This window comes from Lethenteron reissneri, chromosome 14, assembly GCF_015708825.2.
Source record: "Lethenteron reissneri isolate LAM-NWPU_2019-01 chromosome 14, ASM1570882v1, whole genome shotgun sequence".
Taxonomy (NCBI): Eukaryota; Metazoa; Chordata; class Hyperoartia; order Petromyzontiformes; family Petromyzontidae; genus Lethenteron; species Lethenteron reissneri.
The window spans coordinates 10,222,533-10,239,880 of record NC_083792.1 but is presented as its reverse complement, the minus strand read 5'-3'; the positions used below and the strand labels follow the sequence as shown (position 1 = coordinate 10,239,880).

At 47.5% G+C, this 17,348-nt stretch overlaps 1 protein-coding gene across 1 annotated transcript in view; it reads left to right on the top strand.

The window, feature by feature from the left end:
* Window positions 1-1,319: 1,319 nt before the first annotated feature.
* MSH6 (mutS homolog 6) overlaps window positions 1,320-17,348 on the top strand; it is a 29,369-nt gene continuing 13,340 nt past the window's right edge. The window contains exons 1-10 of the mRNA XM_061551500.1: window positions 1,320-1,669; window positions 6,705-6,898; window positions 7,366-7,547; window positions 7,995-8,225; window positions 8,449-8,740; window positions 8,937-9,139; window positions 10,707-10,946; window positions 12,135-12,428; window positions 13,351-13,476; window positions 15,992-16,268. Of these exons, the coding sequence (XP_061407484.1) occupies window positions 1,431-1,669; window positions 6,705-6,898; window positions 7,366-7,547; window positions 7,995-8,225; window positions 8,449-8,740; window positions 8,937-9,139; window positions 10,707-10,946; window positions 12,135-12,428; window positions 13,351-13,476; window positions 15,992-16,268 (2,278 nt within the window). The 5' untranslated portion in view covers window positions 1,320-1,430. The remainder of the gene's footprint in view (window positions 1,670-6,704; window positions 6,899-7,365; window positions 7,548-7,994; window positions 8,226-8,448; window positions 8,741-8,936; window positions 9,140-10,706; window positions 10,947-12,134; window positions 12,429-13,350; window positions 13,477-15,991; window positions 16,269-17,348) is intronic.

Sequence of the window (17,348 nt, the reverse complement as noted above, 5' to 3'; positions counted from 1 at the left end):
GTAACCTGTAATTGTAATGTATCGCTTTATGAGTTTTCACAATGTAAAACTTCATTGGAAATTATCGACTCATATGCGTACGATGTGATGCTTATATCTTTAGTGCAAGCTAAATTTTATTTTGATGAAAATGGTGCCAAGTCATCAAATACATTTTTCCACGTGGAACTCTTTGATGGCAGTGCACGCTACCTGGTCTAAGAAAACAGCTCTGAGATGGGACAACGGTAATTCTATACTGCAGTTACTTATAGAGGCTTCGTGTTCACCCTGGTGGCACACTTTTAGAGTTATACTCCTTGGTTCTTTCGGTAAAATTACGTAGGTAGAAAAATAATAGATCACGACGTTTCGATCGCAACACAAGCAATCGTCATCAGGTGGGACAACTACGGCAAGAACAAACTGCTGAAGTAGGCGAGAGATCTGCCGTGGCACGAGGTTATGTAGTAGGCCTCGGCAGTAGCGGGGGGAGAGCGAGGCAGAAAGTAGACCCCGCAGCAGCAACCGACGGCTTAGGCGAGGTCCCTCATCCAGCAGTGGATTGCACGCGTGCGTCACATGATAAGCGTGTGAAGGCCATTCGTGGCACAGTCTGTGCATAATTGTCCTGAGACCATCAACTCAATGCGCTTGGCAATCTGGTTTAACCGTGGGTGGAATGAACCCTGGATTTGAACTCAGGTTCTCAACGGTGTTGGACATTTTTAAATCCTTTATATTAAGTTCACTTGCTTGCTTGCGTGCTTACGTGCTTACGACCGTGCAAATCTTTCGGTCGTTTTTTAACCCACTTCCCGTGATCCAATCGAGCTGACATTTTGCACACAGACTCGTTGTGCGTAACAAGTTATTTTCGTGAAAAACAATGTCCATAACTTTACACTTTTTAGGAAATGTTTTTTTATATTTAATTACCAATTGCTTAATGGTGGCAGGCAATCATCTGACCCATAGGTGGCAGCCATCTCAAGCCAGAGGACGAGAGGACTCTAGCCGCCACGCATATAAAGGATTTATAGTGAAAAACTTTGTTTTTACGTGTTAATTTTTTACGATCCCTCTAAGCCACCAAACCCCACCTTCTCCTAGATGCACGGCACTGTTATTGTGCCACAAATCCTAAAGGACGGGGGCAACATCGTTGTCGTTGCAATTGTGTGCGGTGTAAATCTTGACTTGAAGCTTGCCTGACTGCAGGAATTCATGTTTGTGCGGGGTCTTTCATTCATTCATTCGCTGCAAAGGAATGAAATTCCCAAACACCTCATTGGCCAGCGGCGCGTGACGTCACGTTTATAATTTCGCGGGAAAAATCACAGCTGACCGCGTGTGGCAGCAGCAGCAGCAGCGTCGGTAACTACACCATTGGCAGTGTTGTAAGAACAACACCACTCTCGTTAAGCTTCAGCCCGCACGGTCTCCTCAACATGTCACAGAAGAACACGCTCTTCAAGTACTTCAACAAATCGCCGGGCCTGACCACCAAGGCCAAGAGCGCTGGCTCGCCCACCGAGGCCGACCCGCCTCCCCCGGGGGCCTCGTCTCCGCCTACCGAGAAGGAGCGCGGTCCGCGGGCAGCGAACGCTAAGCAAGAGCGCGGCTCCGATGGGGCCCAGGCCCGAGAGGCGGCGAAGGCGCCAAAGACGCCAAAGTCTTCGGAAGAGAGGCGAGTTTAGGCGCGGACGTGCAGTTGCGTTCCTGAACATTCTGCGTGCGGGATAAACGAGAGCGATTAGTCTGTTAAATATAGCAGTCTACTGCAGATACGGGGAAGAAGGGCCAGAGATGGTGGAGAGAGATAAAAAAACAATAACAAGAGAGCGATATTATGGGACAGACGCGGGGGGGGGGGAGGGGAATACCGGACAGATATAAGGAGAGACACGGATATAAATATAAAGTTGCATGGAGAGACGGACACGGAGACACAAATACAAGGGGACAGGCACCGCGAGACACAGACATAGAGAGACAGATGGACAAATACGAAGACTCAATTTCTCCTTCATAAGCCTATTGTGTGCTGATTTTTTTTTGTCATGTCTATATTCCACAGCGACGCTAATGATTATTTTTTAGAGATACTGTAGTCGTACACCTTTGCAGGCGGCCAGGGTACCGAGGCAATTAAATATTTTATTTCTGGGACACTATTTTTGTCCAGGGGTGTACTTAACTCCGCGACTGGGGTCCCAATCAATCCGAAATCAGTGCCAAACTCGGCGATATCGAAACGCAGCGAGGACGATTGCGCTGAAACCCTGAACGCTCGCGGTACATTGTGTACAGCTCGTTGAGATGAGTCGATTGCCGCATCGCCGACCATCAACAGACTAAAAACGACTGCATCACGGACATAGTGCGAGAGCCGGGGTACTATGGTACCGCCATAAGGTTCAGATCACGGAGATGGGGACAGACAACATTTAGACACGCAGGAGACACGTGTAGATAGCGATGGAGAGAGGCACCAGTCCCACCATAACACCCGACTTTAAGGGTCATTCGCACAAACTCGTCGATGTTGTAGCAAACATTTCTTGTTGCTGATATCTGTCATTGTGTAGCGACTGCAACCTCCCAGTTAGCACGGTTGGCTACGTACGGTGCGAAAGAAGTTGAACATGCTGTACATACAGACCGTGAAAGATCCATAATTTCATTAGCTCCACGGTGCAAAGTGGACACATGTTTCTCACACTACCCAAACGTTATCAATAATGTTTTGAGCTGTTAAAAGATGCTGGCTGGCAAGTTTCACTTAATTGGCTCTCTCCTGCGTGTAAACGAATGCACGAAATACAGCTTGGTTGGCATTTGTCGCATGCCAATTTGAGTCTGAAGACCTACAGGGTTCATGAATGATGGAAAATGTTGCAGGAGGAATGGCCGCGGAATACGGGTGCTAGTTTTAATTTCCAAATAAAAATGTGCAAAGGCTAAAGACAGTTGATAACGTAACTCTGGTTTAAAGAAATACGTTTTAACAAAGTCTAATTCGAAAAATTGTTTTTTGTTCCTTACTACAGCTGTTAAAGTTATAACTTATTCCTCGCGTGCAACTGCATTTTTCGACTTTTTAACCGTCCCATTGCATTCTAAGTGCATCTATTCGGCAAAACATAAACGTCATACCCAAGATGCTTTTTGAAAAGGTCGTGCACGTGTTTGTATTCACCCCTGCCGTTTTCGGTAACACTTGAAAATGTAAAAAAAACATCATCTGTTGGCATTCCAGTAAACGTGTCGGTGTGTGTTCGCCGTTGTTGCTACACTGCTCTCCCATGGGTTTTCGGTTATATGGCGCCGTGTTCGTTATCGAACGCGTAGCCCATGGAAAGACCGATTACCAGAGGTGGGACAAAGTCATTGTTATGCAAGTCCAAGTCGAGTCTGAAGTCATCAAATTCATGACTCGAGTCTGACTCGAGTCCAAGTCACATGACTCGAGTCCACACCTCAGAGGTGGGACAAAGTCATTGTTATGCAAGTCCAAGTCGAGTCTGAAGTCATCAAATTCATGACTCGAGTCTGACTCGAGTCCAAGTCACATGACTCGAGTCCACACCTCTGCCGATTACCTTGATTCGAACAAAACTGAGGTTTAACCCCCCTCCCCCCCCCAGGTAATTGGCTGCGTGATTGTTTGCACGATAATGGTGCAGAGCGGGAAGGCCACACAAGTGTAGGTGTCGTGTATGTGGGACGCCATGTGGACGAGATGTTAACTACCTCGCCTGGTATAATACAGAGGAGGAGGTCGTGGATTCGAATTCCGACCTTGACGCCTGCTGTCTATTTGGAAGTCTGCATGTACTCCCCGTGGTCGCGTCGATTTTTCTTCAGGTCCTCCGTTTTTTTAAATCCTTTATATTAAGTTCGCTTGCTTGCGTGCTTGCATGCTTGCATGCTTGCTTGCTTACGACCGTGCAAATCTTTCGGTCGTTTTTTAACACAGTTCCCGTGATCCAATCGAGCTGACATTTTGCACACAGACTCGTTGTGCGTGACAATTAATTTTCGTGATTTTTTTTTTCTCCAAATTTTACACTGTTTAGGGAAATGTTTTTAAATATTTAATTACCAATTGCTTAATGCTGGCAGACAATCATCTGACCCATAGGTGGCAGCCATCTCAAGCCAGAGGACGAGAGGACTCTAGCCGCCACGCATATAAAGGATTTAGAGTGAAAATCTTTGTTTTTACGGGTTAATTTTTCCCCTCCACATTTAGAATCAACGTGCGTTTTTAGAGTATTTGGCTGCTAGTACATGTCCACACAAGCCACTTATTTGGGCTGTCATTTGTGGCCAAGTCGTTTCTGAAAACGAGCTACATGGCTCGATGGGCCTTGGTAAAATAAAAATAGTTGATAGTAGTTTTTTATATCCTGTTCCTACTCTAAAACCACGCCCACAGATTGCGCGCTCACTCCACCTGTCAACAATGGAGACGTTTATCAACTGCACACATGATTAGAATCTGTATGTATGCTGGTGGAATCCGATGAGCTATAAAGCTACTTTTTAAATACAAACGTCCAGTAGGGGCTGGTCAAAAGGTTACAACAAACGATGACAAAAACACGATAGGAGTGCAAAGTATAGGAATAGTAAACAAATCACCACTGCCCCCTCCTCCCAGTGGCTCCGCTGCGGAGGGAGTGGTGGTATCAGCCTGCCAGCAAATTGGTTCCTGCAGACACTTCAGCTGTTATTTGTTACTTTCTTTGAACCTATCTACGTGACTTTACCGAAAGACCCCAAGAATATGTTATTACAGTACTGTATAATCAAAGCATGCCCTCTGCTGTTCAGCAGATGCTACTAAACCCCGACATTTACTTACATGGAAACACGTGTCCCGTGTCTTGTGTTTGTATCCTCAATTGTATTGTTCTAAACGATCCACATTAAATAATTTACGATTTTTATTTCTAATGTATCCATGAATGCAATTTAATTCCATAGGAATTGTTGAGTCCCACGACTGTTTTCTGGAGGGTTCTTGGAGCGGAAATATTTGACTAACACTTTTTTAAGGGTTGGCTTGTGGGAGGAAACCAAAGTAACACGGAGAAACCCCTCATTTTCTTCTCCTGGTCACCTCTCAGTCCCATTGTCGCCCATCCAAGAATTAACCAAGACTAAAACCTTGCTTGGCTTGCGATATTGATGAGATCAGATACGTACGTGTTGTTTGCTTTGGCTAGCCATCGAGCAAAGACTGGTCGGATCACTGCATCACGCGCTTTCAGATGCAATTCTGCGGCCGTCTGGAACGCTCTTCTGATGTTCGGAAGCCACTGCAGCTATGCAATTTTAAATAATCTGGATTGAAAACTAATTTCTTTAACTGCTTTTTGTGTTTAGTTTTTTTGACCTTCCTCTGTACCTCCATTTAGCATGGTTGACTACGTACGGTGCGAAATAAGTTTAACATACATTTTCTCATAGGGTAAGCCACACATGCCCTTGGCTATGGCTACGGCTATCGAAAGCCAAAAGTCAAAGTGTGTTTCCCCACTGAGACAAACATGTGGTGGCGCTCATCTCCTGTTTATGACCCTGGGCAGCATTTGTATCTAGGACCACCAGTGGTGACTTCCCTCGTAGCGGCACTCCTCATTGTATTGACCCTGGAGGGATGTACAGCTGAGTTCACCCCTCTTCCCGGACAAGATTTGACCGATCAACCCTCGTGATTGATCGGTCTTTGCCGAGCCTTGTTCTCTAATCACTGAGCCACCCCCGCAACACGTGGTTTCTGCTTCAACAGATGCAGTAAAACATTTTTGGTGAAAACGAATTCGTTCAGACTTACCTTTGAATGTCAAACCTTTGGTACCCCATCGTCTTGAGTGAAATATCTTCAGGCTGTGTGTTATATTTTGTTAATGATGCGACCTGTGATGTGTTTTTTGGAATTTCTATTACCCGTGTGTGTGGTGTTAATATCAAAACTATTTTTAGCGCTTCAGCACCTGCCACGCAGATTTTGAGGCACAATTTAAAAATAGATGATGGCGACGATATGAATGGTTACTCAGGGGTCTCTTAAGAATTATGTCTAAATGTGTGTTTACCAGGAGACAGTCGTGTGTAAAGGGCAGTGCAAAGTTACTAAACTAAACACTTGAAAGCAGAGTCGGTGCATAATCGTAACATTTAATGGAGCTGAACGGCTGCTCAGTGCCTATGCCTGAGGACACTGCATGTTTTCACGATAATTCTAAGATCGCTAAACCGATCACTACGAAACTCACCACACAGCCTGCCCAAAGTGGTTGCATTTATAGAATGTAAATGCGTTCACGTGCGTGTACCGCCACTTTTGTCAGCTGACTGCTGGATGAGGGCCTCCCCCACACTGAGTTATGGGTGGGCTATTTACGCGTAGGCTACCATGCTGGCCAGTGCCAGTTGGTGAAGTCGGTGATCGGAGACATGGGCACATAGATCTACAGTGTACAGCTGTTGATATTGCTGCACGTAGCGCCGCAGCCATCTATGACAACCTGGCATGCATGTTCGTTGCTCATCCAAGCACTCTCCTCGCTCAAGCATTCTTAGCTTTCATTATTTGACATCAAGCGAATTCCGAGTGGTTTGGCCAAAAACTGAGTAATCCTAGATCGCTGGAAGCAACACCAAAATGCTGACCCATTTGTGTTTTCTCTCCTGTGGGTGCAACGTTTCAGTGAGTTCCAACCAGGTGACTTGCTGTGGGCCAAGCTGGAGGGATACCCGTGGTGGCCCAGCCTGGTGTATGACCACCCCGAGTCCGGAGCACACACACGGGGCCGCGGAAAGTCCCTGAGAATCCACGTGCAGTTTTTTGATACTCCTCCTACCCGCAGCTGGGTCGGTGCAAAGTACTGCAAGCTCTACAATGGTACGCCGCACGTTTGTACACGTTGCATCCCTTGTGTATTAATTTACTACTTGAACGAGGACCTCCTAATCTCCATGACCGACGGGATCTGGAGACAGCCTTAAGTGGGTTTTTTGTGGTCGAGCTGGACAGCTCTCCGATGTGTTTTTGGGGCTGCAGTGCGTGCTTGTTGATAGGAGCGAATGTCAGACACTTCGCTGTATGTGCCGGTGGCTTCATTGGGAACTGGAGAAACCCCAACCTGTTGGCACATTACAGTAATGCAATTGTATTATAAAGAAAGTGATTTCCTGCGCACATATATATTTGAGCCAGTGATGATCACCTCTTTACAGCCCTAAGCCAGTGGTAAAAATGATAAATTCCCATGTCCATTGGACAACTGATGTTGGTTCGCTAGCAGTGGTTCTCAACATTATAGTACAGCATCGAATTGCAATTCAATAGAGTTGCACGCATCTCCGTAGGATCCAGCTCAAAGGAAGCGCAGAGGGGAGGCGTCTTCTTCAGCACCAATCCTCAGATCCTGGGGGCCATGAAGCAGGCCGACAAGGCGATTCCGCTGAGCATGGAAAAGCGCCTAGACCTCGCCGTGTGTGTGGAGCCGTCGGATGAAGAGGACGACGATGAAGCTGATGAAGAGATGGAGGCATGACTCTCTTCATTGTTTCATGCTTAGCGGTTGAACTGATTTATTTACAGCAAATGCTTCACTTATTTAGTGATGTTTGTTGTAATGTAGATATCTTTGCATGTGCGTTGGGAATTAGAATTCAAGACTGCTTAACCAAAAGCTTCTCAAACTGTAGTCCTTACTACCTTCCCTCTCGGTGCAATCTTCCTTAATTTCCAACCAAAAGGTGCATGTAGCGTGACTACAAAAATAATATAAAAGATTGGTAATCGCAGTAAGCAGCACCAATGGCGGGTAGTCGGACGAGGGTTGCGATTTCCTAATTTCCACAAATAAGCCTTTTCTGAAACATTGTTGGGGAAAAAAAAAACACGCGCACATCAATAACCGAGCCTCAGGTGTTTTCTCTCCCGAGAAAACCAGCTGCTGCGCGTCTGGTTATTAAAACACCACTGCGTGCAGGTGGATGCGACTGCGTCGGACGTGGAAGCGAACGGAAAGGGTGACGGCGAGGAGGAAGAGGAGGAGGACGACGGCGGAAGTGATGGCACCGCGTGCGAGACGCGCACCCCTTCGCGCTCGACGCGCAAAACGGCACTCGAGAAAAACGGTCGGAAGAACAAGCGCCGCCGCATCGTGATGCCCTCCGACACCGAGGATAGCGACGCCGAGTTCAAACCGGACACGGTCAATGTAAGCGCCTGTTTGTAGATCGTTGTGAAGTGCGAAAAAAGTTCAACATCGACACATACCTACACATACATTGTGCAATCGCTGCACTTTTGTTGTCCTTCCCCCGCACCTCCGATTAGCATTGTTGGCTATGTACGGTGTGAAAGAAGTTTAACGTACACGTGGACCTAGAGACCCGCGAACCCGAACTGCTCTGATTCGTGTTGTGCCGCGTGCTCCGTAGGCGAGCAGCGACGAGGCGAGCAGCGGTGTCGATGAGAAGGAAGCAAGCGAGCCCGAGTCCGCCTCCGACCCGGAGTCGCCCGTCAAGAAGCGCAAGCGCACCGCAACCAAGGCTCCCGCCATAACGCCCAGGCGCGAGCCGATGATGCTGGGTCTGAGCAGCGTTGCGTCGTCCGGAAAGGCGGCGACCCCCAAGCAAGCCCAAACGGGTTCCAATGCCAAGGCCAAGCTGTCCGCCTTCTCGTCGGACGCCCTCGAGAGCCAGAATGGCGGGGGGCAGGATGGCGGAAAAGGCGAGTCTTCATTGTGTGTCTGCGCTGCGTGTGTTGGCCATCGCGGAGAATGATGCTCGTTTGTCTGCGAAGTTGCATCTAAATTTCCGTGACGGCAGAGGTTTATACGCGCAGGGGTTGCAGATAATAGGATTTTTCACGGACTCTGCATCTGATTTTGGATAACCTGAATTTGTGTGTGAACATCCATCCCAAGAGGGTGGCGGGTGGGACCATGAGAAGCTGGACTGGCTGCGGGACGGCAAGCGTCGCGACGGCAAGAGGCGGCTCCAGTCGGACCCCGAGTACGACCCTTCCTCCATCTACGTCCCCGATTCCTTCCTGTCCGCGTGCACGCCTGGCATGCGGCGCTGGTGGGAGATCAAAAGCACGTTGTTCGACACCGTGCTCTTCTTCAAGGTGAATTCAAACTCGCCCTCCCCACACTCACCCAGAAACCAAACACCCCCCCTCCCCGTTGTCCATGCCCAAGTGAGCGTCATGTCTTAAAGTCTCCAAAGCCAATTTCCACCACTCGTCGTCGGAGGTTTGGGTTACTGAGACACTCAGCCCATCTCCAAGGTGGCATGTCTTAATCCTCATTTTACATTTTTATCCCTCTCTTTTGTTGAAATAAATTTGCCTAAACATTACCAGTCTCAGCAGAGGACATTGGGGTTGTGAGAGAGGTAAGAATAATAATGCCATGTTTTATCAGAAAGCTTTACTTGAATCTCAATACCTATTGAAAAGGATTCTTCATTGCGATGTTTGTCCTGTTTCATAGTGGAGTGTTTTGTTTGTGGAAGAGTACCGCAGCTTGTAAGGAAATGGAAGTATTGGTGATACACCGGTGCAGGTATAACACTCCTGTCCTCCTGAAACAGTCCGAAATCTAAATTTGAACTGACATTCGTCTTCCGACTGCTTCAACATCACGAGAACTGATTTTGACACACCACCACCCCGCAAGATTTTCTGACTGGGGTTGCGAATTGCGGGAAAAGAACATTTTATTGTGAAAAATGTGCTTTTATTTTCATACCGCGCACCACCGGTGTACCAGTTTAACACGTTGTAGGCTTACAATTTGAGTACGACGTTTTTTCCGACAATTACAACTAGCATCATCAGGCGACAGCCTATAAATGTTGTGGATTTGCTCTCCAACATACTGGTGTGCTGTACTATTAACGAATTGGCAAGCCTTACTAATCGGACGTGTCGGGTGGTGGCAGGTTTCACGGCACATTTATATTCGCGCGATCTAACCCAAAGAAAACCTCTTATACACCGGTGCACTACCAATACGTTCAAATAGCGCTCCAAGTCGACAAGTGCACGACCCCACGAACTGTACTGCCTCCTCCTGGCCAGCAACGGGATCGAGAGTTTCACAAATCCGTGAGATCAACCAACGCTCTCCGCCAAACGTCATCGTTGAGTTTGTTTCAACGGGTGAGAAGTCAAGCGACTCGGGGAGTCGGTCAAATTCGTCAAGGACAATTAAAATAATTGGAGCAGAACTGTGTTACAGGAGAATTCAAAATAGTGCACAAATATATATTGGTGTTAAAAAAAATCCCATAATATAATATTGCTGGTTTACAGGTGTCAGTCCACACCTATAAAAGGTGGGAAGTGTTACCTTAGGCCAGGTGGCTCAGCAGTGAAGCGGACAGCTCACAAGAGGAAGGTTGCAAGTTCAAATCCTGGTTGCAAGTTCAAATCCCGGTTGCAAGTTCAAATCCCGGTTGCGGGTCAATAAATGAGTACAACTTTGTGGGAAAGTCAGTAGTGGTACTATAGATTAGACTTGCGAGCACGAGAACAATATGTAATTTTCACCACTGATTCAGGGCTAGAAGTGTGAGATTAGCACCGCGGCAAATCGCTTTGACGTTTCGTCTTAATTGGACGCAGTTGACGGAACGAGCGTTGGGCAGCTTTTATCGTTTGTGACTTTGTTGGTGTGGTGCGTCGGCAGGTGGGCAAGTTCTACGAGCTGTACCACATGGACGCGCAGACGGGCGTGTCGGAGCTGGGCCTGCTCTTCATGAAGGGCTCATGGGCCCACTCGGGCTTCCCAGAGATCTCCTTTGCGCGCTTCTCCGACGGGCTGGTGCAGAAGGGCTACAAGGTGGCGCGAGTGGAGCAGACGGAGACGCCCGACATGATGGAGGCTCGCTGCCGCACCATGGCTCGCCCAGCCACAAAGTTTGACAAGGTTCGTCACCGGCAGTTTTATTTTTATTCAAAAGAACGTAAATTTAGCTTTAGATTTACATTTTCTCCGCTAATTATATCAGTGTTGTTCGGGTTTATTTCACGTACAGGACGGAGGGTTTTTTTCTCATTTCAAATCAAAATCAGCTTCTGTTTAGGGAGCAAACAATCTTCACCAAATTAAGTTTCAAACTTATTTTCTTCATTGGGCTTGTATGATACTGACACTGGATGTGGCCGGGTGGCTAGAGGGGTCAGAGCACTGAAACGGTACTGCCGAGATCCCAGGTTCAAGTCAGCGTTGGAACCCCAGGGTCTTGTGTGTGGTGAGCTGATGTGTCAGGCCAATGCCGGCAAAATAATACAAATCAATCCTTGACATATTTCTTCAGTTAATTGGTAAAATTTCAGTGCTGAGAATTAAAATATTCCAATAGAGCATGACGCAAAATGCAGTTCCATTTCTGAAGGTTTTATTTACTTAATTGCTATAAATAGGGTTTAGCTGTTAATGTGATTATGGATATTATTAGTATTGTACAGTATTGTGCGATGCAATTTGGATGCATGACCGCTATATACAATCAAAATTATTATGAGTTTTGTGATATGGTCTTTCACCTCCGTTTGGTAATCTGAGGCATTGCATGGCTCTCGAAGTTCCAATTGGACACGTCTTTGTTTAATAATTTGATCCTAACACTTGGAATTCAGTTTGGGGGAAAAATACAACGTAAAGAGAAAAGAAAAACGCTGACACAAAGTTGGGTGCCACGGTGGCTAGGAGATGTTAACTACATCGCCTGGTATACAGGAGGTTGTAGGTTCGATCCCGACTCTGGCGCCCATTCTTCCTGTGGTCGAATGGATTTTTATCCGGGTCCTTCAGTTTTTCCTTCTAGATTTATAAACATGCGTTAAGAGTATTTGTTTGGCTGCTATACATTTCCACATCATGAGCCACTTCGTTGAGCTATCATATGTAGCCAGGTCACTTCTGAAAAAAAGCTACATAGCTCAGTGGGTGTTACTTGGTAAAATAAAAATAGTTGAGTTTATTTGTATCTTGCGCAATTCGCGAAAACGTTGCTCTTTGCACAATTCTGCTTGGCTCAATTGTGCGGGTGGCTTGGTATCACGGGCATTGCATTGAAATAGGCCGACAGCCGCGAAACTTTTTTCCGCGCAGGTGGTGAAGCGCGAGGTTTGCCGCATCATCACCAAGGGCACGCAGACGTACAGCATCCTCGACGGCGATCCCTCAGACGCGCAGAACAAATTCCTGCTGGCCGTACGCGAGAGGGAGGGCCCGACCGGCGGCAGTGGCAGCAATGGCGGCGCCAACGAGACGGGGGCGTCCGTGCGCACGTACGGCGTGTGTTTCGTCGACACGTCTGTCGGGGATTTCCACCTGGGCCAGTTCACGGACGACCGCCACTGCTCGCGCTTCCGTACGCTCGTGGCGCACCACGCACCCGCGCAGGTGAACGACCATGGAGACAAATCGTGCATACCCGTGGACTCTTTCACACTTTTTGTTCAACGTGTTTGTCCTCGAAGTGTTCATTCGAGTAGCTGTCAAGGGAAAAAAATATCTTTCTTTAGCGTGAGATGCACCGCAAAACACACATCACCTTCCCAGCACAAGAGTACTCGCTGAGGTGTGCAGCCAATAGCGCTGGGAAGACGAAGGCCATCGAGTGCTGGCCACACACACCGCCCTATTCTGCATTGTGCTTGCCTTCATAATAGCTGCGCACTCCAAGGCTATACAGGGTGGAGTTTGGTTTTGCATTGTATATAGCGTGTGCATCTGTGTGTGTGTAAATATAGGGAGCGGTAGTGTAGTGGGTGGCGCAATGCGCTATGAGTCCGGTGACCCGGGTTCGATTCTCGCTCACCGCCACCACCTCCATCAGTGACGATTATCTGAACTGATCCTGGGCCTCCCTCAACTCGACTCATCCTGAAATGAGTTCCTGATGCGGCTGGGCTTGGTGCTGACCAACCACCCTGTCGTGTGCCGTGCCGGCCTTCATAGGTGCTCACCAACAGCACTTGCCCCAGCAGTCTGTTAAGGCTTCACGGCAGTCGGGGGGTCTTTATTTTCGTGTAAATACGTGGAGAATGATTTGGTGGTCGGGTGTGGAACAAATCCAGAGTGGGTTCAAAATGCAAGGAATAACAAAGCGGGGGCACACAGGTCACGGGAGGTAGGGGTTGCTCTCGAAGTTCAGAGGGGCCTAGGACAGGCTGCAGGTCTCAAGGCTACCCACCTCTATTTTCCCACGCTTTGCTCCCTGCATGTGAAGCCTAAATGCATCGGGTTTTACAGTTTTTGTTTTGAAATGGGTGTAAGCGTGTTTTTGTTGTTGTGGTTATAACTGATTCTCTTTCTGTTCTAGGTATTGTACGAGCGCGGGGGCTTGTCAGCCGAGACGCAGAAGATTGTCCGTGTGACGCTGGCATCGGCACTGCAGGATGCTCTGACGCCCTCCACTCAGTTCTGGGATGCCACCAAGACGCTCAAGGTGGGTTTGAGTGTGATCTTTCGTACGTACGTTGAACTTGTTTCGCACCGTACCTAACTAACCGTGCTATCGTCTTGGTTCTTTCGGTAAAGTCACGTAGAATGAAAATAATAAAACAATACAATTTAAACATAATAAAATAATTCTCACGACGTTTCGGCCACAACGCAAGCAGCCGTCCTCAGGTGTAAATCGAAATTTAACCGTGCTAGTCGTATGTTCAGAACACGCATCGTCAATCGAGGTTGAATTTGTGGCTGGGAGGCTTGGGGATTGAGGCGTAGTTGTTACCTACCGTCTGTGTCAGCGCTGACGTTCACCACTTTTTTCTGTGTTGTGTTTGATAGCCTCAGACCGATTAGCAGTGATTGCCCAAACATGTGCAATGTTTTATTTTACAGATCGCATCTCTGGGGGATGAAGTATTTTCTGTTCAGACTTGCTGTACGCAGTACAATGGGTTGTTGTTGTTGTTGGTTGTTGTATTGAGATCGGCCTCTTGAGGCACTGGGATTGGTTGAGTTTTGTGACCTTAACTTCTTTAGCCAATATAATATCAGGCTCGACCAATCGTAGGGTGTTAATAAAATGGATGTTTATTTATTGAAGGACAGCGTGTTGTCTTGGTGTGGTCTGGGGCTGTTTTTGCTGTTGCTTGCAGCCTTGCCCAAGCTTAGCTTGGGAATTGGTGCACCTTTATTTATTTTAAGTGATTGGTTTACCCTTTCTATACTTTGCATTCATATCGTTAGTTTGTATGGTTTGTTGTAACTGTGACCCACCTCTACTGGACATCTATGAAAAAGAGCTTTGTAGATCATCGGATTTCTCCAGGATTAATAACGATTTTGATTCTCACTGCAGGACCACAGTCGCAATGTGCAGCAGTAGGTGCAAAAATTTTACATCTGCAAGCACTTGATACAATAATGCAGTGAATAATTTTATCTTTGGAACCTTTTTGCCAGTATCAAAATAATGAAACAATAAGAATATGTTTTACCCTTTCTGGCAATAATACAGTTGCGTCGGAAGCAGAATTGGAGCCGATGAATTTTGATGGTCCGCTTGAACTCGTATGGTTTGTGTCTTGCCAAAGCTTTCTAATTATAGTGATTGTACTTGTCACTGTATGGTGCCGGGTTTGCGAAGTCACAGCCGGTAGCGTTGTGATTACGGGCAGCCCGGGTTATGGGCTGCAGTACCAACTCTAGCGGTGGTTGGGTGAGCGCTGGTTAGCGCGGAGGCACCGCGAGCAGTGTGCGGTGCCGAGGGGGTGTCAGCCAGCCAGGGTTACTCTGGGGCACGACTCTCTGGCTGACCTGTTGTCACGTGACCGGACGATACTGGAGGGAGGCCACCGGTGGACGAGGGCCGAGTGGTGGTCACGTGGTTTCGAGGGGCTCCCGGGAACATTCGAGAAGGAGTTCGAGAAGCCTGGAAGGTGGGCGGGGCTGAGGGCGGAGCCAGCCCCAGCCCGGGAGCATCTAACGAGAACTCCGTGAGGATCTCGGGGTTCTTCGTGTGCTGGTGTTACGAAGATCCACGTGGGGGAGAAGAAGCCTCTAGCCATGTGGTCCGGGACCCAGCTTGTGGTCCGGACCGGGATAGCGAACCATATCTAGTTCTGCCATAGCCTGGCTCGATGGGCATTCGAGACCCGAGCGTAGTTTGTGTTACTTTACGTGTTGGTGTTAATAAATAGTGTTGCTCCCGAGATAACGTCTGCGACTCAGTTGGATTCACTACATAATGCAGACTAGTGTAATGGACATGGGTGTGAAATGGTGAGTTATTTCTAAACGTTTTGTTCCTGCATTGACTGCCATTTATCTGTTGCCTATAATTAGATCTGTAGACCGAATTACTTTCAGTCATTCATAATTAATTATGTCATTTGTTTGAGACCTGGTTGAAATCGATGCCACAACATATAACAAATGTGGGCTCTGAATCATTTAACGGGAAACTAAGTCGAGCCAACTTCTAAGTCTCAACCTGCGGAAGAAGCATGACCTAAACGCATTTGACATATTGGAAAATGGCAGTCACCTGCAGATGAGGGTCTGGGCAATTGACTGCACGAGATGTGGACCCGGAGTCTTTGTATCGTGGCTGCAATAAATGGCAGTCGCACAACGCTTCGGTGTTTAATTTCTCCCTTCGCCTTGCTGATGGTGCCAGCTTGCCCAACAGAAATTGGGCAGGAGGCAACACGGTAGAGTTGAGTGGCTCACATTCAGAAGGTTGTGAGTTTAAATCCTGGTTGGAGGTTGACTCACAACCCTCCCATCATCCCTCTGGGGTCAATAAATGAATGACTACTGTATGGGGGAAGTCAAAGTGATTATTTTATGGAGGAACTTGCCCTAGCCATAGCAACGTGAGGAATTTACAGCGCTGGTTCAGGGATGTAAACAGTAGAGTAGCCCATCTCCGATGCTTATTTGAGCTCAAAATCATTTCATTGTTGACCTTTGTCTCAATTTGCTTGGCAATGTGACCTGGCGAGCAGATGCTTGCGGAGGAAGGCTACTTCAAGGTCGAGGACGAGCACGGAGGCAGCAGTGGGGGCAGTGGCGGTGCCCTGCCGCCCGTGCTGCGCGCCATGACGTCCGCCAGCGACTCGCTGGGCTTGGCGGCGGCGGACGAGGCGGAGCTGGCGCTCTCCGCCCTGGGGGCCGTGCTCTTCTACCTTCGCAAGTGCCTCATCGACCACGAGCTCCTCTCCATGGGCAACTTCCGCCGCTACCAGCCGCCCGACCTTGCGCTCGCCGGCGACGCGCACAACGGTGGTTACCGCCAAGTGCCCAGCTTCTCTTGTTGTGTGTCTGTTTCTGTGAAACAGAGCTGTATAGCTCGGTGGGCCTTACCTGGTTACATAATTAATAGTTTATAGTTGTACGTTTGATGAATTTCTTTCGCACTGTACGTTACCCAACAGTGCTAATCGTGGGTGCGGGGGAAGCACAGTAAAGGATATTACGCAGTATAATACACCAATGGTAATTGAGGCATCGCTGCAATAGACAAGTGAGAAACACAGCACGTGCAACATGTACATAGGTAGGTGTTTAGGTGTTTGTATGTTGAAATTCTTTCGCACCGTACGTTAGCCAACAATGCTAATCGTGGGTGCGGGGGAAGCACAGTAAAGGATATTATGCAGTATAATGCACCAATGGTAATTGAGGCATCAGTGCAATAGACACGTGAGAAACACAGCACGTGCAACATGCACATAGGTAGGTGTTTAGGTGTTTGTATGTTGAAATTCTTTTCACCGTACGTAGCCATCCGTGCTAATCGGAAGTGTGGGGGAAGGACAAACTAAACACAAAAAGCAGTTCTAAAGAAATGAGAGGTTAGGAGCCTCGATTCCTAGCGATGATTCCTTTGCATGATCACAATGCATGGTAAGCACCTATCTTAAAACGAGGCATGTAGCGATTGTTTATTTTCCGTCTCGTTATTGTACCGTCTCTATTGTTTAATGTTTTTTCTGTATGGTTGTGTTCGCATGATCACCCTAAATCTATCAGAAAAAATATAATGTTCACTTAATTTGCATAATTCCTTCATAACTGATGATTAATATCAGGAAGTAAAATGTGAATCAAATGTATCATTACTTGCCAACTTAACACAAACCATCTGCGCATTCTCGGCCATGCAAACCTGTTTAATGGTGTGAAGAGACGTGTGGCAGCAGGGAGCATTGATTATTGTACTGTACGTTGAGTCGTGATGAGGACGAAACCGGTCAACAGTTAATGATGTTTCACTGCTGCCTGTTGGTTGTCCACACAACTCATTATGTTTGAAATCAAAAGGACAAAACGACTTCGCTGGCGGTCTGGATAAGGCCGGAA